Source organism: Stegastes partitus, unplaced genomic scaffold, assembly GCF_000690725.1.
Source record: "Stegastes partitus isolate 25-593 unplaced genomic scaffold, Stegastes_partitus-1.0.2 Scaffold447, whole genome shotgun sequence".
Classification (NCBI taxonomy): Eukaryota; Metazoa; Chordata; class Actinopteri; family Pomacentridae; genus Stegastes; species Stegastes partitus.
In genome coordinates, this window is record NW_007578178.1 from 134,660 (window position 1) to 160,644 (window position 25,985).

Consider the following 25,985-nt stretch of genomic DNA (forward strand, 5'->3'; position numbering starts at 1 on the left):
TTAACTGTAAATTCAACCTTTATCTGACATCAAAAAAGTTAAGTGGCTTTGCAAAAACCGTAGATGTACTAAATAAAAGTAATAACAAATCTGTATAGGATCATTATTGAAACTTTTACAATGAAGTGTAATCATTATCTGTGCCATTTAAATGAAGCTTTCTGATGAATTACGAACTATATAAAACTGATAAACACCTGCTTAAACACAAGGCTTGAACCTCTAATCCTATCAATGTTCCAGATTTGCAAAATAACCAGCCAGGAGTCTGTGCTTAGGTTTGGGAAATGTGTGGTTTTTACTTTTAGTTGTTGTTCCTCCTTTCAGTTCAGTGGTCACAGTGACATTATGTTTGTTTCACAACAATGATGCACACTGAAGCATATTCTTAGAAATCATCTGCTGAGAAGTCGATAAGCGTTTACTGCATGTACCTTTAGTTGACACAAAATTTAAAGATTGTCATTCAAATACCAAACACAGGTCATCACCACACTAATGGGGCAGCCAGTCACCGTACAGTTACGCAAGGTTACATTTCAGCTGATGCCATCCAATGTCAAATCTAATCCAGCTTGCTTTATACAGCTCCTACGTCTGATTATTTAAAAAAAACAAAAAACAAAACATATTTGAAATGATATGATAAAGAGAACAGCTCCTACATTTAAACCCTGAAACAAGCACAACAAACAAGAGCTACAGCACTTCAATATGAAGTGGACTTAAGAGGGACCGACTGTTGTCTGGTAAATAAAAGAGCAAGCAACAGAAACAACTTGACATTTCCTTACAATGACCGGATTTTTCACAAGGAGATCTCAATGCTAGAGCGGCTTATGAAATAACTTGTTCTGAAATGTAAAGTGGATAATGATAACTTCATGTATGTACAGCCTAGAGTGTGGTTTGTCTCAGTACCTTTGACATGGAAATGCATATAACAACATATAAATACAGAAGATTTGACACTGCTTCCTAAAAATGTCCAAACCTTATGAAAATCTGTGTTCAGAAAACAACTCAGTCAGTTAAGGAAACACCAAAAAAATACTCTGAAGCTAAATAGAGCACTTGTTTCCTCAGTGTGAAAAAAGGCACTTCCTTCCTCTCCAAACTTTCTATACAACGCCTAATGTTTGTTCAGACACTAAACTGTAATATTTAAAGGCACGCTCACAAGAATAGTGTCAAAACGTAAAAAATTACAAAGTTGTGTGTATAATCTTCATCTGTCATTTGATAATTTTGTGCAAAAATGTATCTCGTATGTACCTTTGAATGTGCTCAGAAATGGACAAAACTGCACAAAACATAGTATTTATACACACAGTGGCCACAATATAGTCTGGATCCTGCAAACTGTATATTTTCCTTTAACCAGCAAACAGCCAATATGAATATAATACACTGTCCATTGAGTCATATATACAAAAAATACAAGCATTAAAAATATAATCATATATGAGGAGTGAATGTGAAATGTCTTTATGTGTCAGAAGGCTTCCTCTGCCTATGGTTGCTGCTGGTACTGTCCCTCTGTGGCTGTGTAGAAGTCATCCAGGACGCTCTGCATGTAGTCGAACGTGGGCCTGTCTTCGGGTCTGTTCTTCCAGCAGGACATCATGATATCGTACAGCTCAGCAGGACAGTTGTCAGGTTGAGGCATCCTGTAGCCGCGCTGCACCGAGGACATCACCTCCCCTTTAGTCATACCTAGAGAACACGCAGACATGCGGAGTTAATGCAAGAATTATCCAAAAAAATCGGAGGTAGTGTTGGGAATATTGGAAAGAAAAATTTTTTATGTTACTTAAAAGAGCAGCGGTGACTGCAGTGGAATAGGAGGGTAAATAAAGTGACAGTGCATGGGCAACAGAACTTTTTCTATGCAGTAAAGAAAATAAAATCCACCAGTAGAGGGCAGTAAATATCATCATATGAGGTGAGCTGAGGGCATGATTTCGTTCAGGTGATAAGTCCAAGAATATTTTCAGCGAACACAGCTGTAAAAATCTTATAAACAAGCTGAAAGCAACACAAAACAGAGACAAAGTTTGTGAGATTCAATTGTAAAGACTATATCCAATTATTTAAGGCTAAATTTTGCACAAAAAGAAGGGATGTATTACTGGCAAAACATTTACAAAACAAATCATGCTTCATGCACATTGGCCCTTTGTGGAGTGCATTATTATTATTTATATCGTAGTTTTGGAGTGCAATTATTTTTATGTTGCAGTTTAAACCATTACAATGCATCACATTTTATATGTTTGTCACATGTGTGAATCCACAAGTACAGAAATATTTCCCTCTAAAACGCTGGGAGGAGAATCAGTCATGCTCAAGTCAAGTACAAGTACTTCAAAGCTGCATGTACAATTTGTGTGCAAATATACTTGATGTAATGAGGGAACACTGGTGGCATCAGTCAAGCACAGTACGGTGAACTCGATCAACCATATGATTTATGTTGGTGCTACTAATTACACATTATGATAACACACAATGCGGTGGAAATGTACCTGGATAGGGGATTTTCCCGTAGGTGATAATCTCGTAGAGCAGGACTCCGAAGGACCACATGTCTGATTTGATGGTGAAGGTTCCGTAGTTAATGGCCTCTGGAGCAGTCCACTTAATGGGGAATTTGGCTCCTGGGGAAGGCAAACAACCATTAAAAAGCTATGTAAATAACTCATTCTCCCACGCATTCCCACGCATTTCACCTGCGATGTCGACGTACTACACAATGGAAGGTTTGGATTCTATTTTTGTATTTGCATTTGCTTTTAAATTCCAAATACAGAAGTTTCAGTGCCTCATGGTTCCAGATCACTGATCAGACAGGTTTCATCTTACGACACTGAGAAACATGACGCCAGAGTAAAAACATGTTTTTAGACTTTCATGCAAATGTGTTAAATATAAACAACTGCAATCTCCAATTGACAAAAAAAATAAAAAATAAAAATCAGACCCTTAACCCAGTACACTGTAGCAGCAGCTTTTACAGCAACTACAGCTTTAAGTCTTTTTAGATAAACCTCTGTAAGTTTCCTCCGTCACATTCAATGTGAACTGGTCCCTACACAAATGTTTTCTGGGGTTTAAATGAGAACTTTGGCTGGACCACTAAAGGACAGTCAGAAGCTTCTCCTTAATCTACTCAAGCGTAGTCTTGGCGGTTGCTTCATGTTATCATTTTACTGAAAGGTGAACCATTGTTCCAGTCTCAGTTTGGGGCACTCTGGGGCAGGTTTTCCTCAAGGACCTATCTGTATTTGGTTGCACTGATCCATCCCTCAGCCCTGACCAGCCTCCCTATCCATAGTGCTAATAAATGCCTCCACAGGATGATGCTGCCACTGCCATGCTTCACTGTAGGAATGGTACCAGCAAAGTGATGAGCAGTAAATGTTTTTCATAGTTTTGCCCAAAGAGGTAAACATTTGCTTTGTCAGACCAAAGAATATTTTATTGTTGTGTTCTCAGAGTCTTCACATGGCTCCTGTCTAGCTGCTCTACCATCAAGACCTATTGATGGATGGATGCTAAAACAGCAACTTCATCGAAATGGTCTACGGAGAGTTCCTTGGACTTCTTCTTCATCATATTTGAGGTTTTATGACATCTGTGAAGCTGTACTACTGCCAACTTTCAAAGCAGAGAATTCTCAAGTTCTGCATAAGCATCCAGCTTTTAGGCAAAACTCAAATAGGTATCTTCACTGTTGCTCCCTTTCAGCACAACGCAGTAAGCTTCTTAGATCCGTCCCATCATTCTGCTACGTTTTTCCAACAGCTATCATGTCTTTGTTTGTTGATAAGAATCACATAGACCTTGACGTGGAGCACCGACTGTGGGATGTTAAACACACAGGGGTGCGCCTTTCTAAACTATGTACAGTCAGCTCAGTTTACCACAGGTGGATTCCAGTGAAGTTCTCAATGATGATTAAAGGTTTTTGAAATCTGTCTCGATAACTTCCCCTGCCTTGTCTGTCGACACAGCAGTTTGGGGTGAGAAGTTAAAGGAAATGTACATTGTAAGTTCTCTCTGGTTCCTTCTTGTCATGGTTAGTGTTGTATTGTATTTCTGACTTTCTCCATTAGGTTAGGGTTTGTTCTGATTTGTGCTCTTGAATAGAGATTGTAGTCTCTTTCTTTGGGGGCATCCGCTTTCGAAGTTTGTCTTGTTTTCTTCAGTAGTTGATTAATTCACTTTCCTGGTTGCGTTGTCTCGGTTCGTATCGTGTTGTTTATCAGAAGAGGTTTTGGTTTCAGTTTTTTTCTTTTTGTTTGGGTTTGTGACTGAAGACTGTGATTGTCAAAGAGGTGAGGGTGAGGGGCAAGAGGCGAGGGAGAGGGGTAAAAGGGGAGAGAATCATGTCTTTTCTTTTAGCTTCAAGACATCCTCACCAGGGCGATGGGTCGAGGGGAACCTCTTAAGCCACTTCAAGGGTTAGGGTTAAGGTTTAACTGTGCCATAGGTCAGGGGTGTCCAATCCTGGTCCTTGAGGGCCACAGTCCTGCATGTTTTAGATGTGTCCCTCTTTCAACACACCTGATTCAAATGATCAGGATTGTTATCAGGCTTCTGCAGAGCTTGATGATGATCATTTGAATCAGGTGTGTTGGAAGAGGGGAAACATCTACAACATGCAGGACTGTGGCCCTCGAGGACCAGGATTGGACACCCCTGCCATAGGTGACAGATCTAAATACTTTTGTTACTGAGAGATTTCAGTTTACTATTTTTTCAATCAATGTCCAAACAATTCTAAAAACATGTTTTCAGATTGTCATATTTAATGAGTTTGTTGCAGACTGATACATAAAAAACCCAAAACATCCCAGCCTATTGTGACCACTAGATTAAGTTTTGGACACTGAGGTTCACATGACTTGAGTCAGAAACAGTGGAGCAACCTGTACATGACAACTGGAAAAAGTGTTTGGATGTTGGTCTTTCCTGATGCATCCAGGGGATTTTTATCCTAATGTGTCACCAGCTTCAAACTGGGGATGTGGATCATTTGCAACGGAAAAAAAAAAACAACAACTTTCCACCAGTCAAAAACAGACACACACTCATAACATCACACACACACATGGTTTACCCTCTCTGGCGGAGTACTCGTCGTCCTCTATCACTCTTGCCAGGCCAAAATCAGCTATTTTACAGAGCAGGCTCTCAGACACCAGGACGTTCGCTGCCCTCAGGTCTCTGTGGATATAATTCTTCTTTTCTATGTACGCCATGCCCTCTGCGATCTGCAACAGGAGAGGAAAAGGAAAGATGAAACAGAAGGAGGAAGGAAGAACAAATCTTTAAGATCATATGCCAAACATGACTCTACGCTGATATGTGTGCAGCGCAAATATTGGTAATAATGATTAGAGAGAAACTTTAGATAGCCTAAGTAACCTTATCTACAAATACCTCCATTAAAAAGAAGGATTAAGAACTAATAAATGAATGGTACTGGAGTTTGGACTCTGTAACAGTCCTGTCCAATGTGTTGCTGCTTTTCAACATAAATTCAGTCTTTTTATAACAAAGAATAAAAAGCACTGTGACTCTTATTTAAGAAAAAATCCACTCATGTGTCAACTAAAAGTAAAAACAAACTTGTTTATCGGATGGATCATAATTAAAACTTTTACAATGAAGCTTAATAGATATCTGCGCCATTTAAATGTAGCTTTCTGGTGAATTATTACCTATATGAACTAATTAACACCTGCTTCAGCAACAAGCTTGAACCTCCAATCCTGTCAACATGCCAGTTTTGCAAGAGAACCAGCCAGGATTTTGAGAAGTGTGTGATTTTTACTTTTGGTTGTTGTTCCTCCTTTCAGTGCAATAGCAGCAGCGACATTATGTCTGCTTCATGCACGCTGAAGCATATTGGGAAAATCACCTGCGCTGAGAAGTCGATGAGCTTCGGTAGCTGCACTTTGCATCCGGCGTCGCTCTTTAGGAAGTCTAGCAAACTCCCTAAAAACAAGACAGAACAGGAAGCTGTATCACTGGGTCTTGTATTGACTGGTGAGTTATTATTTGTGATTTTAGTGGAGTGTTGTGATCTTGTGAAGACTTCTTTTTTTCACACCAATGCAGTTTCGCACCAAAATGTGTTAAACGCTACGTTAGCTGCTTTCACAGTAAGGGCTGTGAAATTATGAGATGATATACATGTGTATATATATATATTTTCTGGCCTCTTCTTTTTTGGCATCCACATGATGTGACCTGTGAGTTTCTTTTGCTTTGCACATTACAGGAGCAATGTAGTCTACATTAGGAGGCTGGATTCACTGTTTGTGTCTATTTACACTGCAAAACCTTCTCGCATGGTTTAGGAAACAGTCACAGTTCAGTTTATGATACACTCATGTAAATGCCAGCCACAAACTGCCCTGGTTTTCTTGGTTGCCTGGGTGACGTGTCCTGCCACAAGAAAAAAATAACCCCTAAAAAACACCTATGCATCTCACAACTTCAGAACATTTTTTTGGTGAAAATAATACATTTTGAGCTGTTAAAAAACACAGATGTTACACTTTTTTGTGAGACTGTTGTCCACACTTACTCTGGCTAATGTACTAATCCTCTTCTGTGAAACATGTCTTGGGATCAGTGTGTGAGTACCACTGAAATTACACTTGATATTACAGATAGGTGACGAATTAAAGGTAAATCCTTCACCCATAGTGAGGGGATTTGGTGGTTCTGTTATGATGTGGGCACTTTTGCTGGCATAGTCCACTTGTCCCCTTGGAGGGAGGAGTTGCTGCCAATCCATACAAAGCTGTTCCACGAAATCACCTTTATCCTATGATGACACATTTGTCTATCTGTAAACACCAAATATGGGAGCATCTTTTGTAAACATAGTGTCCGTTTCTCCAGTAGAGACTCTACTTGAACCAATGCCTAGGGGCACTGAAGCTGTTTTGGCAGCACCTGCTGACCTAACACCTAATAAAGACACTTTGTTGTTGTTTTTTCTTTAATTTGTCACCTGTCTGTAACTACGAAATGCTCTTACTATACTGCTTTGGCCATTTAAAGTGTCTCCAGATATATTTGCGCCATATGTTACTCATGCAGGACAGTTACCGTTTGCCATATATTCAGTGATGATGTAGATGGGTTCTATCTTGGTGACCACAGCATAGAGCCGCACCAGCCTGTTGTGCTGCAGCGTCTTCATGACGTTGGCTTCCTCCATGAAGGCTTCAACCGTCATGGTGCCCGGCTTCAGTGTCTTCACCGCCACTTTGGTTGTGTTGTTGTAGTACGCTGGTTGGGCAGAAAGTGAAGAGAGACACATGGGGGATATTAGTACATTTCTATCGTCTGCTTTGACGTGCCGCAAGGCTGTTGGACTATTCAGATCACAAACTATAAACCATTTCCAGGAGCTATATTGTTCCGTGCATGTTGAATATTATTGTGTTTTCAACCCCCGTCAGGGAAATTTATGCGACCATAAAAAGAAGTAGAAATGCAGATAAAAGGGAAGTAACATTTTAGTAACAGGTTTCAGGTTCAGACAAAATTTTAACACAACACAACCAGTAAACAAATGAAATGAACTTTAATCCAAAGCCCTGAATGGAACAACATTAGGAGATAACTATAGACACACTGTGTCTACTTATGAAACAAGGCTTAACTTCAGTTTTAATAATTAACTTGCACGCTTATGAGGATTGTTAAGTAAGACAAGGTGAATGGACCACAGATAACAACGAGGTCAAAGTTTTTAAGAAATGTTCTTCTTAGTAATAAGCTGCAAGAGCTTCTGCACACAGACATCTTGTTAGATATTGAACATTTTATTGCTTTTATCATAAACTTCTTATCAGTTGGTCTCCATTCTGTTGGGGACCACGGGTTTAAAATATGTGCTAAAAAATCTTTTTTTCTAACTAATACAATAAACAAATGAAAACATGAACAATAGGCATCTGTTATTAGTGTTTTTGTAATAAAAAAGGGGGCTCTTAATAATCAAAAGCAAAAACTAATTTGTATACTGTATATACATTTTTAAAAATATTTCCAAATCATTCACACAGCTGCAGAGAAAAAACACGCAAAATGCTGAATATAGAAAAATCTAGAAAACTACTGAGCCAAATACTCCTTTAATAAAAGGCCAGTTTCTCTCATCTAATTTTAGAATTGTCTCAATTTTATTCTGCTGCCAGCTGCTAATTGAAAGCCTGCGTCAGGTAATAAAGTTGGTGCACACATCTTGATGACATCATTAATCATTTACGACAGTTTGGCAAAGTTTCAAAAGATTTCAGTCGAGCAATTTTAACGGTGGAGTCTGGTCAGTTTTTTCTCTTCAAGTTGACAAATCCAAGCCAAATCTTAATTTTGGTGACTTGAGTTTGACTTAAGTCAAAAGTTTCAAAGCCTTCAACTCATTATATTTGAAAACAGAAGAAAAATGACATTAGTTCCTTGTGTAAGAGCTGTATAATGTATGTTTATGAAGAAACTAACTGTCATATCAATGACATATGATTGCAGACTGACTGTATTAATCAACTGTAGTTCACAATGAAGTCAGGACTTGGAAGAACTATTTAAAGACTGAGCGGATGGAGGAGGAAAGGGTGAGAATAGGAGTGTGGCAATGTGACGTTGGGCTTTCGGTGGAACTGCTTAGTTATCTGTGAAACTGTTTCCTAATATGAATCAGAAGGAAGAACTAACAGTGCATTCAGGCAGTATCCAGTGAGATGTGGTAAGCTTGGACTCTCCCTCCTGTTTTGGCCATTTACCGTACATAAAGACGGGCAAACCCCCTCGTGATGTCAACTAAAGGTTTCCTGAAGGGCAGTTTAAGCTCAGCATGGTGGCTCTGACTGCCGCCATCTTGGCCTGACTCGTCCTTACTCACGGTTAATCCGAAAATGAACAAAAGGGTGAAGTGTGAATGTAACTGAGGCAAGCCATCGAAATGTCATTAATAATGCATAACTTCGAGTTTAAAAAAAAAAAAAAAAAAAATGTAGATGGGTGTGTTATGTGAAAATCCATCTTATATTAAGTTATCGTCAACAGGGTACTTTGCTATAGAGAGCAATATTGTCTTTGTGTAAGGCTCTAAACATGTTTATTTCTCCTGTAAAGTTCGACATCTTTACATGACGGTCTACAGAGATTAACTCACACTGGGAGCCAGCCTCAAGTGGCCATTCGAGGAATTGCAGTTTTTGATGCATCAGCGTTTGTTTAACTCTTAAGCTTCGGAGGATACTGCTTGATTTTGGCCAACCGTGATGGTAACAACCTCATCTGCCTCCATACATACAATGATTCACACCGTTTTACTGTGTTTATGTTTCAGTACCTGCTTTGACATCATTTGTTTTTTCATCCAGGCCCTGCATGCAAAGCATCCACACATAATTACTTCCCCTCACTTCTCACATTGTAATTATTCTGCAGTTTTTCTATACATTTCCTTTTATCCAGATACTGTTTATGTTTTATTAAAGAAGGAAACAATCATTTCATATAAACCTCCTACCTGGAACCAGAAACATAACTTCCCCACCTACAGAAACCTCAAAACACTTTTTCACCAGTATTATGTCACACACTTCCCGTATGTTTTACAGAACTTAAACAGCAGTTGAGTAAGCTCTTCGTCAAAAGTGATGGGAATGTGAAACATGACAAGGCCTGCAATCCCTGTCCAAAAAAAGAGTATCACCTCACTTGAGGGTGTGAATAACAATGACATGACACATTGCATTGACATGAAGTCGTCTTTACAGATGCTTGTGACTGCTGTCAATTACTATCATTTGTTCACTTGTGTCATTTTTATGGCCAGGATGGCATAGTTTGAGATGACAACTTGACATTAATGCTGGGTTTTTGGTATTGTTTTTGTTGGTTTCAATTAGGGTTTAGCTCTAATTGTATAGCTGTAGTCGTGGTGAACCACAAACATTCACAACACATTTGTAACGGTCTCCAGACACCCTATGTCCAAACCAGTCACTTAAAGTAGACAGTTTGTCTAATTTAGGCCTGCTTTCTCTTGCTTACTACAGGTTTATGTTGTCTTGATTAATGTTGCATTAATGCCAAACTGTACAGTTTGTGTGTAAAGGTGGATTTCTGGTTTCACGTTGGTATCCGTTTGCGTAGCTCTCTAAGTATGCAGATTGAAGATTTATGGGAATTCAACCAACACAGAGGCATGCAGTCCTCCCAACATGTTTTTAGCACCTCATCCCCGGGCAATGTCGCAATGTGAAGGTCAAATGTTGATTGGTTGAAAAGTTGGCTTGAACAGAACCAAGTAAAAGGTCCTTTTGGGGAACGATCCATGCGTCTACGAGCAGTGGTTGTGGTTATCATTACAGCAGTGTTCACGATGGCAATTGGGTAAAAGCAAAAATACCAACAACAACACAAACACAAACAAGAACAGTCAACATTTTGAGCTGTTCCACATATTTTTGCCCCCAAGTGGCAGCAGAGTTGCAACAGGTAGCGATGCGTCTGCAAAGCTCTTTGTAGCACCAACGCAGTGACAGTGCAGAACCACGCTGGAGGCTTGAGCTGTATCAGATTCATGAATGCAGCTGTGTGTCATCACTCCCTCACAAACTTCCAATGCAAATCACCATTCAGATTCAAACATTTCCGCCACAGATTGTGACACTGATCTACACTTGGATTGGATTTTCCAGGCCCAGAGGCAGCATGGATGCATTTGAGCATGTTTTCAGAGAAAGCAGTCCCAAAATAAGTCCCTAATAACTCTTAGGTAACAAAAGCTGGGTGTCATTTTCGTTTTAGATGAAATAGAACTTCCCTCTGCTGTCTACTTCTGCAGCTCTGACTTCACAGTAAATGGATTTTGAGATCCTCAGAGCTAATAAGCTCATCAAGAAACACTTCCTTCAATTTTTAAAAATAGTTTTCAGACGTTACAGTATTCTACAGTTTTTAATATATGTTGCTGCCAGATTTTCACAGTTTCTTTTACCTTTTTTTTTTCTCAGTGTAGGCCATTTGCTAAATAAAAGTATATTTCTTAATGTTCTATGTACATCAGGTTGTCATTTGTTTAATCAGCTGCACTACGAAAGTGCTCTGTAGGCTCTTATGTCCTCTTCCTTGTTTTTGTGGTCAGAAATCTCTGAGAAATCCAAGCAGCCCGTCTTCCTAAAAATCACTCTAAATATTTCTTAATACTCATGAGGTCATCATTTGCTCACGACAAAACGCCACTCAGACTTTTTAAGACATGTGAGACTCACTTTAGGAAGTCCACAGGGTTTCAAAGGGATAGAAGAAGTCTTGTAGCTAGTCTCACTGTCTTCTTTCTCATAAGAAGCTGTTCCTAATCAAAGCAGCTGAATGAATTACTTCTCGTTTCTCTACTCACCCATCCAGACTTCTCCAAATTGCCCTGCTCCCAGTTTCTTCACCATCTTAATAGACTCTTTGGAAATCTCCCAGGCATCTTTGTCCCATGGCTTCTGAGCTTTGGGTTTCACACATGGACGGTCCAGTTTACAGCACAGGCCATCAGCTTTGTCTGGAAGGGGCACAAACACAGACAATTAAAACGGAGGCCTCTTTACTTTGCGTTCAGTTTTCCTTCGTAGTGAATGACACGGCACACAAGAGATCTTTTTAAATGAGAAGATCGATACAGCACTCTTGTCATTAAGTGGAGCGGGAGCTAGGAAGCAATTAGCCTCGCTTGGCATAAAAATGGAGGCAGGTGGAAACAGTGACTCCTCCAGAAGTCTTTTCATCTTTATGACATTGCTGGGAAACCAGCAAACACTCAGAGAAGTCACTCTGTCAGGCTGCTGTTCACTGCAAAATACAACTCCTCCATAAAATCATTTTCATATTTCTGTTTGCATACAAGCTAAACTTACAAGACACATGTTTATTAGTAGAGGTACTAGCACACTAGCTCTGCCCCATTACCAACACAAATCTAAATGAGTCAGGTTAATCCTCATAACGCTGTCGGGTCTTGGCCAGGTCAAGTTCCATAATTAAGTATCTCAGCCGTAGTATGTGTTACTATCAGGTCACTTTTGTAGGGTTCAATCCTTCATATGTAAATTACTCACACCAAGAATGACACTGTAGGGTCCAATATTTACACTTGTTTGGTTATTTTTGTCATGCCAATCATAATCTTTTTCACTTGAGGGCACTTGGACGCAACAACTATTGTCTTGAATGTGCCTTATTAATAAGAAATGTTTTTAAAAATGAGCTTTTCTATCTTGCTATGTTGCTTAGAATCTTACTTATTGAATTAAATTTGTTGTTTTTATTTGACTTTGTTCTCAAAAAGTGCCAAACAAAAAAAGTTCTGATTATAAAGCGTGCCTGTAGGTGTGTCAGTGCACCATCACGTCACTGCTGGCTGCGATCACAGGTTTTTCTCTTCAGCCGTACTCACTGCGATAGTGTTTGATCATGCTGCCGATGTCACTGAAAGAGATTTTAGGAGAGATGTAGAAGCCGCCGTTATCCAGCATCCTGATCTTATAATGTTTGACTGACTCCATCCCCTTTGCGTCCACGTCTCTGATGGATAATGAGTAACTCCCTGCGGAAAAAGCAAAGAGTAAAAGAGACTGACTGGTGACTCCAGATGGTCTAAATGAAGCAGTATCAAAGTGTGAGCTCACACACGTGTTGCACTATTTCATTGTTGTGTTGAAAACGGAGCGTGTTTGTGTCTCTGTCTCTTAGAGCTGCTGTGATTTTCATACCTTTTGATGTTTCACTTTCCCTGATGAGATAAGAGCCTGGTTTGTTTGCCGGCGCCAACAGCTGCCTCTCCGCATCCTTCCTTGTGATGTCCTTGAAAAACCATCTGCAATGAAGAGGAAATACAGCCACTGTGCAGTACAATACATAACCCTGATGATGAATACACAAATGATTAGTATATGAAACTGAAATCATCGTCTAAAATGCCGATCTGGAAAGATGCAACTGCTCACTCCTCTGTTTCCATGGTGTCAGCTTGGGCCACATAATTGGACGGGATGAATCCTTCTTTGTTGGATGTCAAAGACTTTGCTTTCCACCACTCACCATGTCTGCAAATAAAGATAAATACGCAATTAGTGTTTCTTTTCTGCTTGGTGGCATAGACTGAGGTGTCCTACAATCTCTAGAGCCATGATGTTTCTATGTTTAGTAGCTTATAAGTGGAAAAACGTCATTTTTTCTGCAATAAAAATGTATGACATTGGAGTTTTTGCTTATCACAGTATTCATGATGCCTGTGAGATCAGAACTGTGGTGTAAATTCAAATCTCATCCATGCATTCATTCAGTGAACACTGCTTCAACGTCAGCCTAAAACAGGCAACTGCTCTGGTTTTTGGATCTAACATAGAATTAAAAAAAATATCGATATCTTTTTCATCTGCTTATGGAGTTTAAACAGTGCTGCAGCTTATGTAAGCGTTCGTCCTTGGCTCTTGCCCTAAATGATCCAATGTATAAATGATTAATGACATTTCCTGAAGTTGAATCCGTCTTCCATTAATAACAGACACTCACTCTTCCAAGACTTTCATCTTTTCTCCCTTCTTGAATCCCAGGTCATCCGGATGAGCAGCTTCATACGAGTAAAGGCTGATCACTATTTTACCAACAACCTTTTGCTCTAAGAGAGGAAACAGGAAAAAAAAAGTGAAATGCAGTATGAAAAAAGCGTTCACAGCTCTGTTACCAATACCAAGAATGTGCTATTTTAATGTGTCATGATGCAGAGTAAGCACCCAGAGAAATGTGTGAAAGAGGAAACCCACCAATGCTGATCATAGTTTGACTGACAGAACTAAACGCAATCTCAACTAACTGCTAAATGCCACAGTGTGATGTGTCACTGGGTTTATCGAGAATTCATCTTTCACCACAGATGTTTAAGTAAACTCATAAAATAAAGTCTATCTTAAACACAGTATTCTGAATTAGGTGTTTATAAGTACCTTATTATTAGTCTCCAATTTCAACAAACAATTCTGTTAGCAACGACTCACAGTTATTTGTTTCATTGTCATTTAGTTGGAAATACACGGATACTTCTGTACTGCTTTTTTTTTACATTATTAGAATAATACTAATACAATGTGGCTATTTGTGATTCAACATAGCAAATTCAGCAACTGGTCAACCAAATACTTGTGTTTATTTGTCTTTCCTGAAAGTAGCTAGGTCACAAGCTAGCAGCTATTTCAGCAAAATAACGACAGAGAAAAGGTTCAGAGTGTATTCTAACCAATTATCCCAACACTTGTATGTAGGATTAGTAAGTTATTGGTTGTTTCATTATAAAATTCAGTGCTAAAAAATAACTACGTTTGTAAATTAGCACTGGAAGCTACCTAAATTGAAAGGGTCATTTAGCTACAGCCTGTTGGGAACAAATTCTGTTAAAGGGTGACAAAAAGCACAAATTCTGAACTAAATTGACCAGTTCTTTAAAGGATAGGAACATAATGTGGCCAATTTATACAACTGAAGCCTCATACTAAGTTTAGCTCAATGTTAATTTTGAACTCTGTCTTGGAAGACAAAAGTTCACGATGAAAATGAAAAGTAGAAATAATTAGCAACTACTTTGATGTACATTTGTGATGTGTGTGTAGTATTAAGTCAGACTTTAAAACCATCAACTCTTTAATGTTAACTTAGTTTGATGCTCAATTCACAGCTACCGTGGCTAGCGGCTTAGCTAGCTGCCTCATGCAGGCCTTAGGTGGTTGTTTTGTTTTGTCACAGACTATTGTGATGGCACACTTTCAGAAAATAAAATAAGTAAAAGTGAAAGAAAGAAAGAAAGAAAGAAAGTGGTATACCTTCCAACTTTTGGAACACCTGACCAGGTAACAGCGAGCTATTCTGCAAAACAAAACAATATAAATGTCACATGGTACCTGTCAAGCTGCATTATTACCATTATTTTCACACAGTTGTCACTTCAGACATTTACAGTCTGTAAATCATCATTATTTGAAACAGGGGAGTTCTGCATGTTTGGAAAGAGTTGAGTCCCTTTTTTTCAAAATCAATAGGAAAGGTCACATCTGAAATATATATTGGTGTGAACAGAATAATTCACTTATTATCATTAATAATAACAAGTCCACAGAGGATTAATCTTCACTTTTGGGCATCTTAAACACGTTAAAAGCCACAACATGCTTGATTTTTAATGATGTGTGAGTTTTAGTTTGGGCTAAAATCAGCAACATACACAACCTTTTACTGTTGAGGTCATCTTAGGCAGCATAAATCCAATGTTATACTTCATTACTAAAATTCTGATTTTTCTCCGCCCAGCTGTCTCACTACTTACTAGTTTTTTTTTTGTATTGGAGGTGGGGTCTCTGACATAGTGCGCTTGGTCGGTACGTACAGTCTGCTGGCTGATTTTTCCCTCCACACCTCCGCTCAGACCCTCGCTCAGCGTGGACTTCATACAGCCCATACTGCCTGCACGAGGAAGTGAGAAAAAGAAAGAGTGAAACAGACTGTTTCTGGAACCAAACACCTGCGACAGTTTGGTTTTTTAAAATGTAAAAATAACACAAAAACCAAAACAGTGACACGAGCATTTTTCCATTTTATTTTAAGGCGTTTCAAAAAAAAAAGTCAAAGGGGAAGAAACAACAGGTGTTGACTACAACTTACTGGACATGCAATCCTCACTAATATAAATAAAATCTTCCCTTAAATTAGAATTATACTAACTCTGACAGTGGAAGTCAGATTTACATACATGCCCAAAAAGCCACAGTCTTTGCTTTATCTCAAAAATGACGACTTGATCCAAATCTCACGCCGGATCAAGCAGAGAGAAGCAGAAAATCAACTTTCTTAGCAGAACTTTAGATCCAAATAACTTTTGGTTGATACTGGTAGCTAGTGTCATCATCAGGTGTAAGAAATGGGAAGTAATTAGAACCCACAAGACACAGAACGTGGTAAAATTATATGGACGCTGTTGTAATTATGTCACCTTATGCCAGTTGCATAAAGATGCAGTAGAAAATTGAGATAGGTAAAGGCTCTATTATAGTGTTACAGACAATCTGTAGTGTAGAAATCAAGAAAGCATAAATGTCACTGTAATATTTGATTATTGCTCCTATAATAGTTGTATTGTAGATAAATAGAGATAATTCATAAATATGTTTTTTTCATGGTAACTAAAAACACTCGGTTAAAGGGCAGAGGAAAATTGCAGTCTTGGTTAAATATTAAATAACTGAGTTGAAGACAAAGTACAAAATTCTAAACTTTCTTTACCCTTAAAGGAATATTTTTACTTTTTTTTAACCTTTTTTTCACCTTTTTTTCCCCAATTTTTAAGCATATATCAGCAGGTTTTAGAGTATAACAACACTATTTCTGCTTAGGACAAAAGGGGACACTGTGCAGGTGTTTTAATTAAACGACATTTAAAACATGAAACAATGCCTTGCTTTTGAAAAGATTTCCCAATTTTGATCTGGATAAAAATGCTTTTAAAAGGTTTAAGCGTTACCTCATGGACACACAGAAACGTGTTGCTATTAGAGATGGTAAATCAGAATATGTGAAAGTTGCAAAACGTATCCCACAAGGCTCAGTCCTGGGGCCACTGCTGTTCTCTCTTTATATATGAAACTGTCACTTCTGTATCTGGCTGTAATGTGAATCTTTATGCTGATGAGTCAGTTTTGTACGATAGTGAGTGCGGTACTGTACATTTTGCTTTCAGATGCCTTCAGCACTGCTTAAGTCATGATCTTCTGCAGAGTGAATCAATGAGGAGCTGACATTTAAATAAATTTAAACCGGTGACTACATTTTTAAAAGTTGTTCATTTTACAGAAATAAATCATTTTTACCACTGCACTGTAAAAACTTGTGTTGGATTTTCAAGATTCAAGATACTTTTTTGTCGTTATACACAAGTTTACAACAAAATTGAGGTGCACAGTCACGACACGGACTCATTAAAAAGAGTCCAATTACTGATTCACACAACACTCTGAAACACCCACACACTCACATCAGTACCAGTGTACCCAGGCAATACAACAGGACAGTCAAATGTTCAAATATTGCACTTCCACCATCAGTGTGGTTCATTGTTCAGTGTGACTGTGCCTGTGGAGTAAAAACTGTTTCAGAGTCGTACCCTACATCCGAAAAAAATGTCTTCGGTTGCACTAAGTTGCTTCTGGTTTTTATTCTATTTATTTTTAATTAGTTTGTTTTGCAACTTTAAATGCTCTAGTTTTTTTTAATTTTTATTATTTTACTACGTTCCCCTTTTTCATTATTATTATTGTTTCCTATTTGTGTTCCACACCATTTATTTTCTTATGTAACTCCATTGTAAAAAAAAAAGAGTCCATCCTCCATCAATGTACTCTGAATTTTAAACAAAAGTTGAATGAATTACTGAATGAATGAATGAATAAATGAACCTTGCATATGTGCAATGTAGATATTTTGTAAGTTATTTTGTAAACTATCCTCAACATGCTGCGTGACTTTTCGAAAACCAAATGTCTGCACGATATAAGGAAATGTGACAAGAATGTTCTCACCCAATAGAAGCTTCTGTTTTCTTTGCTGGGAAACTGCAATAGGAGTGATTATTAAATCACTACTGTGGTTAGATTTATGCGAGATATGTGAGATAATCAAAGCACATGTAGCTTAAAAAATGAGATCAACAACTAAGATGAGATCAGATAAAATCATCGCTGACGATGCCATGCAGGAAAAACTGAAGTGGTGCAGTAGCAGAAGTAGGTGTTGGTCATAACAGGAGAACAACACAGCTGTTCTTCTGCAGGAAGCTGAACATGAACAACAGAGAGAAAAAAAAAGGAACACATTCAGCAAGTCCTGTAGACCAGTGAATGCACCTAAAACTCAGTGGATCTTATAGTAAATGTTAAAAAAATAAAGTAACACGTTAAAAGTTAGATGATTCACTCATGAAGAACTACATGCAGCCTAATATAAAATCATAAATTTACTGTGTTGGTTCGTCTCCAAGAGCCGCTAAAACAGCACAGTTTTGCATAGGTAACTTTGTTTTCAACGGAAATAAGTTTGTGATTCAGGTTTGAATAATTGCATTCAAAACAGGGCAGCGTTGACGAACTGGTTGGCATTGATTTGAATCTGACATTAAATGTTAAAACAAGAGAAACTGTCCTAGTATGCTAATGTTTACAGCCATATTTACCATATTCTCCATTTAAATTTAATGCTCCTTAGTGCTCATTAGCATGAAAAGCTAAGCATGGATGAGGTTGATGAGAATGCCGTTAGTTTGGCAGGTTTCTGATCAATAAGCCAAAGCACTGGACAAAGACATTTAAACCTGATGAGGGGATGGCAGTTCATCCTGAGAGGAGCATGAATACATAAATGTATGACATCTAACAGCTTAAAAGACAACAAAAGAGACAAAAGATTTTGTGCCAATCTGTACAACGGGTAAATGAAAACTTTGACCTGCTGTTGACTCTATAAAAAAAAGTCAGGACGGTCAAAGACAGCAGGATTCACCCTGAGAGGAACAACAAGGTGAGAGATTTTAGCCTGAACCAACCAGCCGTGGCAGCACTGATAACAATGTTAAAAGCACTCAGTTGTGTTGGTTTTAAGCCTGTAATAGCAGCTTAACTCTCCTCTAGACTTACCTTTGTCCACCACATAGTGATACTTTTGTTCTGAGGGAAATAAATCCTGTGATGCAGCTCTGAGCGTCACTAAATTGATAAAAAGTGGTGTACTCAGGTGGAAGGTTACACAACTGGACCTGCTGGACATGAATGAGGTTGTTTGGACAAGATTTTGGAAGAAAAAAAAGCCCCATGAAGTCAATGCAAACAGAGAACTGGGCGCACCTGAAAACCGGCGCAACCTGTTGTAACTAAACACAAGTTTGTCATTTGAATTGGCCAACACCGTAAAAGAAAAAAGACCAAACTCGACATTTTTCACAGCGTGTCAGAATCAGTGAAGCGAAGCGCTGCAGCCAGCAGTTTGGCAGTTTTTTTTTTTTTTTTTAACAAGCTTGTTGGTGCCTTGTTGGTTCAGTGCCTCTGTTATATTTTTAACCTGACAGCGAGCAAACAGCCGGAAACCGAGGGTCTGAACGGATTAAGGAGCCTGTGTGCCACACCATGACCAACACACAAACTTCCTCCTTTAGCAATGAAATGAGCCGACAGCAGAGGAGCTGAAGAGGAGCAGAGAGGAGAGGTGGACTATAAATGCAAATAAGTGACAAACCTGGCAATCAGTGCATGTTGCATCCTAAAGCTCATATCAAAATAAGTGAATAACTGATTGTTTATTACAGTGTACTAGGACTTAAAGGTGCTGTTTGAAACTAAGTGAGGAGTGTGAAGGTGACACTTTGCTTGACTTATTGAAAACCACAAGTAAAACAATAAAGGAGTCGTTTTATGTCATTAATCAGGTACCATGAAATCAAAAATAATAATTCTCTCTGCAACATTTGTGAGTTACTTTTTTTTTTTTTTTCACAATTAATGAAGCCATCACATACATTGTTTTCTAACGTGTGATTGTCACTGATTTCAGTCACACATTACATGCATTAGAGCTTACCTCTCTGAGTGCGTGTCCCCCGGCGAAGGAAACAGGTAATCCAATGAAGTATCTCAGTCCTCAGATCTTTCTTGTGTAGATTTTTCTCAGCGTGTGTGTGTGTGTGTGTGTCACGTACACCGGCAGTGTTTGGCTTGACAAGTGGGTCAGCCGGTCGACACGGACTGTTATACCAGAATGAGGAACTTAGTCTAACTGGAGGGGGATTTTTTTTTCTTACTAAAACTTCCTGGTACAATTGTCTAATGATTATTTGCATAATCAGCGCGCACTGGGGCTGAGCACAGCTCGTCTTTCACTCCTGCACAGACGGGAAACATTTGTTAAAAGTTGAACAGTGGCAGAGTTTTATAATATGTCATAAACATAAACCCTTTGAGGAATTCTATCTGCAGACACGGTAACAGCCGTTCACTTCCTCTTCTATGTATTTCTTTCTTCTTCTTCTTTTTTTTTTCTTTAAATCAAATACCTCCTCTCATACTTAAACACAATCTACACACTTTTAAATTTCTGCATGTTTCAATGTTAACTTTCATACATTCTCCCACAGCACCCCCTGCTGGTCAGGCTGCAAAGGTACAACAACACAGCAGATCTGTCATTTTACTCTCCTCCGTTATTTATTTCACTTTGTTTGACACCAGAAGTAGAAAATATGCTTACAGACATTCAGACGAACACCTACACGTTTGGCAGAGTCATGCACCTGCCCTACTTTTACATGCTGAACAATGAACAGCTGGGTATTTTTATTTTTTTACACAGTCTTCTGGAAGCCAGAGTGAGTCACTAAACAGTCACACGGCAGTTTACAACTTGGAACACCTGATTGAATGACAATAAGAAAATAAGAGTTACGTCGGCCTCTACATTAGTGGAGCCGCGGTCGAGCCGCGGTCGTTACAGGAAGGTTATAGTCGGGAGAGAAAAATGAGGGAACACACAGTTTTAAAAGTGCATGCGTGACGGTCTGTACAGATGACTACTGTGGTTACTGTTAGCTATTACACAAAGCGGCAGGAATGTAGTTCAGCTTCAGTGTCGGGGGGAGAAACTTTCACACAAATAAACAGATGTTGCAGTTACTGGAAGCTCCACTGAGTATTGCATATCTACATTTAAGGAATAGTTTGACATCCTGGGTAATGCATTTATCGAGTTTGCGGCTGAGGATTAGATGAGAAGCTCGATAACGCTGCCATGCATGTAAATATGCTGATGGAACCTCTTTATCTGCTGCTGATCATAAATCAAGAGCAATAACAGCAGCAGCGTTGCTCCTTCACTGGGAAATCAATGAGCATAAAAAGAGAAAGGAGAGAACAGTTGGTTGGATGCCAAACATCAGGTGGAATCACTTAAAGGCTTTTGTCTTTTACCTTATGTTGGTTTGGGGAGACTGACATTTGCTGATTGTTTCAATTCGACCAAATATCCCACCAGTCTGATGATGTAATGTACAATGTGAAGGAAAATGTTCTCCTAAAACACTTGCCAATATAGTTCTCCTGCACTGCACTGGGATCAGCTGTTACTGTTGTGTGGATGCTCAAAATATGTGTTAATACGATATTTATCCATCCAAAATGCAAAGTGAAAGCCCAGTTTTTCTATGACACAGTAGTGAGATCATTATTCCAAATTATATTACACATAGTGTAGCACGAGTTACATAGTGAGGATAGAAAGTGAAATTGTTTTAATTCATATTTAGAAATTAGCCGTATTAGTCATACTACTAATAACCTGCAACACTGTATTGATGAGTCAAGCATCTGAGTCACTGTCTGGATGTAAAAGATGGATGCAAGCACTGGGTCTGAGAAGTGAAGTCAATCTGGCTGAACATTATTTGTAACAGCCACCAGGGGGCGACTCATCTGGTTGTAAACAGAAGTCAGATTGTATAGACGTCTACGAGGAAATGACCCAACTTGTCACTTGATTTGTTACCTAAGCAAACATTTTTCCAATAAGTTTATGGCCAAAATCACAGGTTTCAAGTCTTCTTCAATACAACATCATGTTTATTTTGTAAATTTTGGTCCCATCTAGGGATAAAATGGATAATTGTTTTAGGGTGGGGCCGCCTTGTGATTAACTGGTTGCTATCACATCATCGTGTTGTGTCTGAGAATCTTAGTCACAGAAATGCTTTGTTCATTTGTTCTTGTTTTAAAGGAGGAAGATGGTGACAGTCAAATTCCAAACTCAAGGCCTCACAACAGTAGTCCACAAACCACTGGATGACGCCACAGTTGCCATCTTTTATATATATACGCCTATGATCAGCGGATTGGATCATTTTCAGAAACAAAAAAACCTCAACATTTTGAACAACAACATAGTTAGCTTGGTTAGCTAGTTGTACGACGGTGAAGGCTGCGTGTCTACATCAGAGCACTATGTCGTTTTTGTGTGACCACTTTAAACACTCCTTGTTAAAAAACCTCTGAACCTACTGTTCTGGTCGTTTCTGGTATATTTTGAGATGTATGATACGTCAGATAGAACTGATGATAACTGGGGGTGATGCTAGTCCATCATACAACAACAGCTGGAGTGGAAAGATGCTGTCAGGATGCTGTTGATAGTTGTTATAGAGACATAACTTCACTGCGGTGGTCATTTGAGTGTTTTGCTAAGAACCGCTGTGCGGACACACAACCTAATGCTGGAGGTACCACAGAGGTATCGTAACATAGTGTTTAATTCAAGTAATGTGCAGCTTTGATAAATCATTAGTAAGTTGCGTGAACCAATCAAGATAGACTTCTGACTTTAGTTTGGCTAACAGTAGCAATTCGAACGTAAAAGACAAAATCAGAGTTGGCCACATCTGGTCCATGCCACATCTTTGCAGCTTATAGCTTAGCACAAAGACTGCACGCAAGCAGAAATGCTAGCCTGGCTAACTGTCCAAAGGTAACAAAATTCACCTATTTGCACCTCTAAAGCTCACCAGTTAACAAATTCTATATCTTAATTTGTACAAAAAAAAAACTTCCTGGAGTCTCAACTGGTGGAAAACTGCTCCCAGCCAAGAAACACTTTGGCACATAGCTTTCGTTAAAAGCGCTAACTGTTGTTTTTTACGTTGTACTTTTTGTAACAATAAAACAAACAAGATGTTGATTTGTGACCTTTAAAGGTAAAGACAAGCCATTTTTGTTACCTTTGGACACAGCAAAGCTAGTTGCTTTATGCTAAGCTAAGCTAACCTTCTGCGCAAACTCCAGCTACACACATATATATATATATATATAGCTTACGTACATCTAACTCTCAGCAAGAAAGTGAATAAATGTATTTCCAAAAATGTCAAACTATTCCTGTAGGGTTGTGATTATAATGGCATTGTTAGAAAAGTTAAAAATAAAAAAAGTATAAACATTTTTAAAGATAGTACACATCATCACCTTTTTTGTTTTTTTTCACCACAGAGCCATTGAAATATGTCGTCCATACTGACTGCAGATGTACGTCAGCGTCAGACTGTCACACCTCCAGCCCACTGCTCTGCTACAGCCTGCTGCTTTCTACTAGACAGAAACTGAGTCAAGCCTGTGAGTGTTTGTTGCAGCTCTACTACAGCTCAATCCATTCCTCCCCTCTGCAATACTGTCAATTTAAAGGAAGCACGAGCCATTACCTGGCAACACAGTCTCTATCAGCATCACTACCTCTACGAACATGCTACTCCCACTGCAACCGTTACATCAGCACATCTCAGTGGTCTCACAAATTGCTTGAACGACTACAAAACTCACACATGTGCCCCGTCTATTGTCTGTTTGTATTCCAGTCCTCCCGCCTGTTGTGTTTAGTAACTAAGACTGAAAGTAAAAATCAGCTTTACAAGAGCTACAAATCTGTCTTTCTGCTTACCCCGACTCTGAAAAGCACCCTGCAATCAATCTGTTATTCTAGTGCACAGTAGAGTCACACGGAGCACTGGGTGGTCACATCGCAGCACTTCTACAGTGGGTTCTGGGGGGTCAGTGCCATGTTTGAAGGCACGTCAGCAGTCATGGTACTACCCTCCGGCTACCAGCCCACTTCGGACGAACTGGTTCATCCAAACGGTGGCTGGAATCCGCCTGACGACGCTCTGTCTGCTGGCTGGAGTGTGCGGCAGGTTAACTGTTCCTCTGCTCAGCCTCCCTCTGGATGGAGGAGGAGCTCTGGCTGTCCTCAGTGTCGTCTCCATCTGAGGTAAAGACAGAACAGATGAACTCCTACATTCAACCTTTTGGGCGGCTGAATATGTTTCCCTACACTTCTGAAAGTCACTGATGTCAGTTTGTGTCAGGTTGTCCCTGAAAAGTAAACTACTCACTGATGTTCACTGTTTGCACCAGAATATACTTGTTTTTGTTGTTGGTTGTTTGTTTTTTGGTGATGTTACAAGGTATTTGCTGTAATTTGTTGTCTGTAAAATAGCAGTATATTATCTAAATTTTTTAAATCCTTAATATAAATAATTTTCCTTTATTTAATCAAATCAAAAAAAATGTCCATGAAACAAAATGTTTTGCTGATCTAAATATAGTTAAATTATTGTTATTATATGATCAGAATGAAATAGCATTTATAAAAATACTGATTTTTGATTTGGATATCATTTACAGCTTTTTTATAATTACATGTAAAAATAAGACTTTTTTATTCAACTGTAATTTAAAATGTACCTGTAGTATAACACGTGTAGGTACATTTGTAAAACAACAGAAAACTATGAACTCTATTTGAATCTTTACTATACAAAATGCTTCTTTCAAACAATTTAAAGTCATCTGTGAAATATCTATTTTTTGACAATTTAAATATAGTGAAATGGTGTTGTTTCATGGTTAAATGTTGTAAAAGAAAATACAATTTATAAAAATACTGATTTTCTAAGTGGATGTTAAAAAAATTAATGTTGTTTTCTGAGGCTGTTACCAGCTATTGTCTGTAATTTAACTGAATTTAAAAATAGAAAATCTGTAAAATACCTATAAAATATTTACTTTCAAATAACAGAAAATATCTGTGAAGTAACACCATTTATTTGCTGATTTAAATATAGTAAAAATAGTGTGATTTTATGATTAAACATTGTAAAAGAGTGAATTCCCATTTTAAAGTGCACAGATTTTTGATGTGGACTTTTTCTACAACTGGACTTTTTTATGATTAAAGTGTAAAATAATACTTTTTTTCTGTGATTTCACAAATTCTTATCTTTACCTTGAAATCTGTAAAATACCAGTAAAATATTCACCATATTTCCATCTGTAAATATACATAATTTTTTATCAAATAACAGAACATATCTGTGAAGTAATATTGTTTTGCTGGTTTATATATTGTCAAACACTGTAAATGAATGAATTAAATACTGTTTCTGATGTGGACATTATTTTCTAGTTTTATTTTCCCTTTTTTTTTTTACAGTCAGTATATTGTTGTAATTTTACAAAACAGAAAAAATGTGCAAAACAACAAAAAATGTTTTAAAAATGTAAATTTCTTAGTCAGCAAACACATCCAACAGAATGCCACCAGTGAGTCCCACAGCATCGTGGTGGTGGTGCAGCCCTGTACCTCCGCCTCCTGCGTTGATGTGCAGCTGGGACAGGGACAGGGTGAGGGGCAGCTCTCGTCCCTCGGGGTCGGTGGGACTCTGCAGGATGTCGTGCAGGGCGTTCCTGCGGCCCGTCCTGCCGGAGGCGATGAAGTCTGCGTACGTGGCCTCAACATCAGACATCGCTCGTGCATTGTTCACACAGCAACACCTGCAAGGAGATCAGCTGCATCTTGACCTGCTCAGGTTCAGAACCCTGTTCAGTCACAGCGAGCAGGAAGCTGCTGCTGCTGGGACTGATGGGGAAGTTGGGTCAAGTTGCTTAGAGGACCCTGTCTGCACATGACTCCCTGTTTTATATTTTTACAAATATTTCTCATGACAGTCTCTAAATAAAACCTTTATTTTGAAAATGCACAAAAGGGCTGCATTAAGACCACATTATGCACTAGTTTCATTCAAACCTGCACATTGGTTTATGTTTTTAGTGTCATTTGTGTCAAGCCTGAGTGCTTCTCATGCATTTCCCAGCTGCACAGTGAAGCAGTGAGCAGGCAGCCCGTCCATGCAAAGGCCCACAAGTCGAGGATCGGATATAAAAACCGGGAGCACGAGTCACATCTGATGACGAGAATAACTCACGAGCGGTAATATTGCGTCAAAGTGCAGGTTTCATCATTTCCTTACCTCCAGTGACGACTGTTCTGGTGTTATA

General features: G+C 38.7%; 2 protein-coding genes across 3 annotated transcripts; both read right to left on the reverse strand.

The window, feature by feature from the left end:
- Positions 1-274: 274 nt before the first annotated feature.
- lyn (LYN proto-oncogene, Src family tyrosine kinase) lies at positions 275-19,862 on the reverse strand. 2 transcript variants are annotated; one of them, XM_008286295.1, is made up of 13 exons: positions 19,699-19,862; positions 15,407-15,543; positions 14,907-14,949; positions 13,606-13,711; positions 13,038-13,136; positions 12,804-12,907; positions 12,488-12,637; positions 11,444-11,596; positions 7,132-7,314; positions 5,930-6,006; positions 5,126-5,279; positions 2,529-2,660; positions 275-1,716 (listed from the first exon to the last, which is right to left on the reverse strand). In XM_008286295.1, the coding sequence occupies exons 2-13, from the start codon at positions 15,536-15,538 to the stop codon at positions 1,514-1,516; spliced, it is 1,536 nt and encodes a 511-aa protein (XP_008284517.1). In that variant the 5' UTR covers positions 15,539-15,543; positions 19,699-19,862; the 3' UTR covers positions 275-1,513. The 2 variants fall into 2 exon arrangements, with proteins under 2 accessions (XP_008284517.1, XP_008284516.1); XM_008286294.1 differs by having other exon boundaries at positions 15,467-15,543; positions 19,699-19,781.
- A 3,808-nt stretch (positions 19,863-23,670) lies between these two features.
- On the reverse strand, positions 23,671-25,453 carry LOC103360513 (cAMP-dependent protein kinase inhibitor alpha-like). Its single transcript, XM_008286296.1, has 2 exons — positions 25,291-25,453; positions 23,671-23,911 (listed from the first exon to the last, which is right to left on the reverse strand). Exons 1-2 carry the CDS (start codon positions 25,451-25,453, stop codon positions 23,841-23,843), a joined length of 234 nt encoding a protein of 77 aa, XP_008284518.1. The 3' UTR covers positions 23,671-23,840.
- Positions 25,454-25,985: the final 532 nt, after the last annotated feature.

What these genes read in the sequence shown, in the direction of transcription:
- LOC103360513 (XM_008286296.1), bottom strand. Translation starts at nt 25,453, where the DNA reads ATGTCTGATGTTGAGGCCACGTACGCAGACTTCATCGCCTCCGGCAGG. An exon ending in CATCAACGCAGGAGGCGGAG is followed by an intron (nt 23,912 to 25,290) that starts GTACAGGGCTGC and finishes TCTTTACCTCAG; the next exon opens with ATGGAGACGACACTGAGGAC.
- lyn (XM_008286295.1), bottom strand. Translation starts at nt 15,538, where the DNA reads ATGGGCTGTATGAAGTCCACGCTGAGCGAGGGTCTGAGCGGAGGTGTG. An exon ending in CCAATACAAAAAAAAAACTA is followed by an intron (nt 14,950 to 15,406) that starts GTAAGTAGTGAG and finishes TTTGTTTTGCAG; the next exon opens with AATAGCTCGCTGTTACCTGG. An exon ending in GGAAAGTGAAACATCAAAAG is followed by an intron (nt 12,638 to 12,803) that starts GTATGAAAATCA and finishes CTTTTTCCGCAG; the next exon opens with GGAGTTACTCATTATCCATC.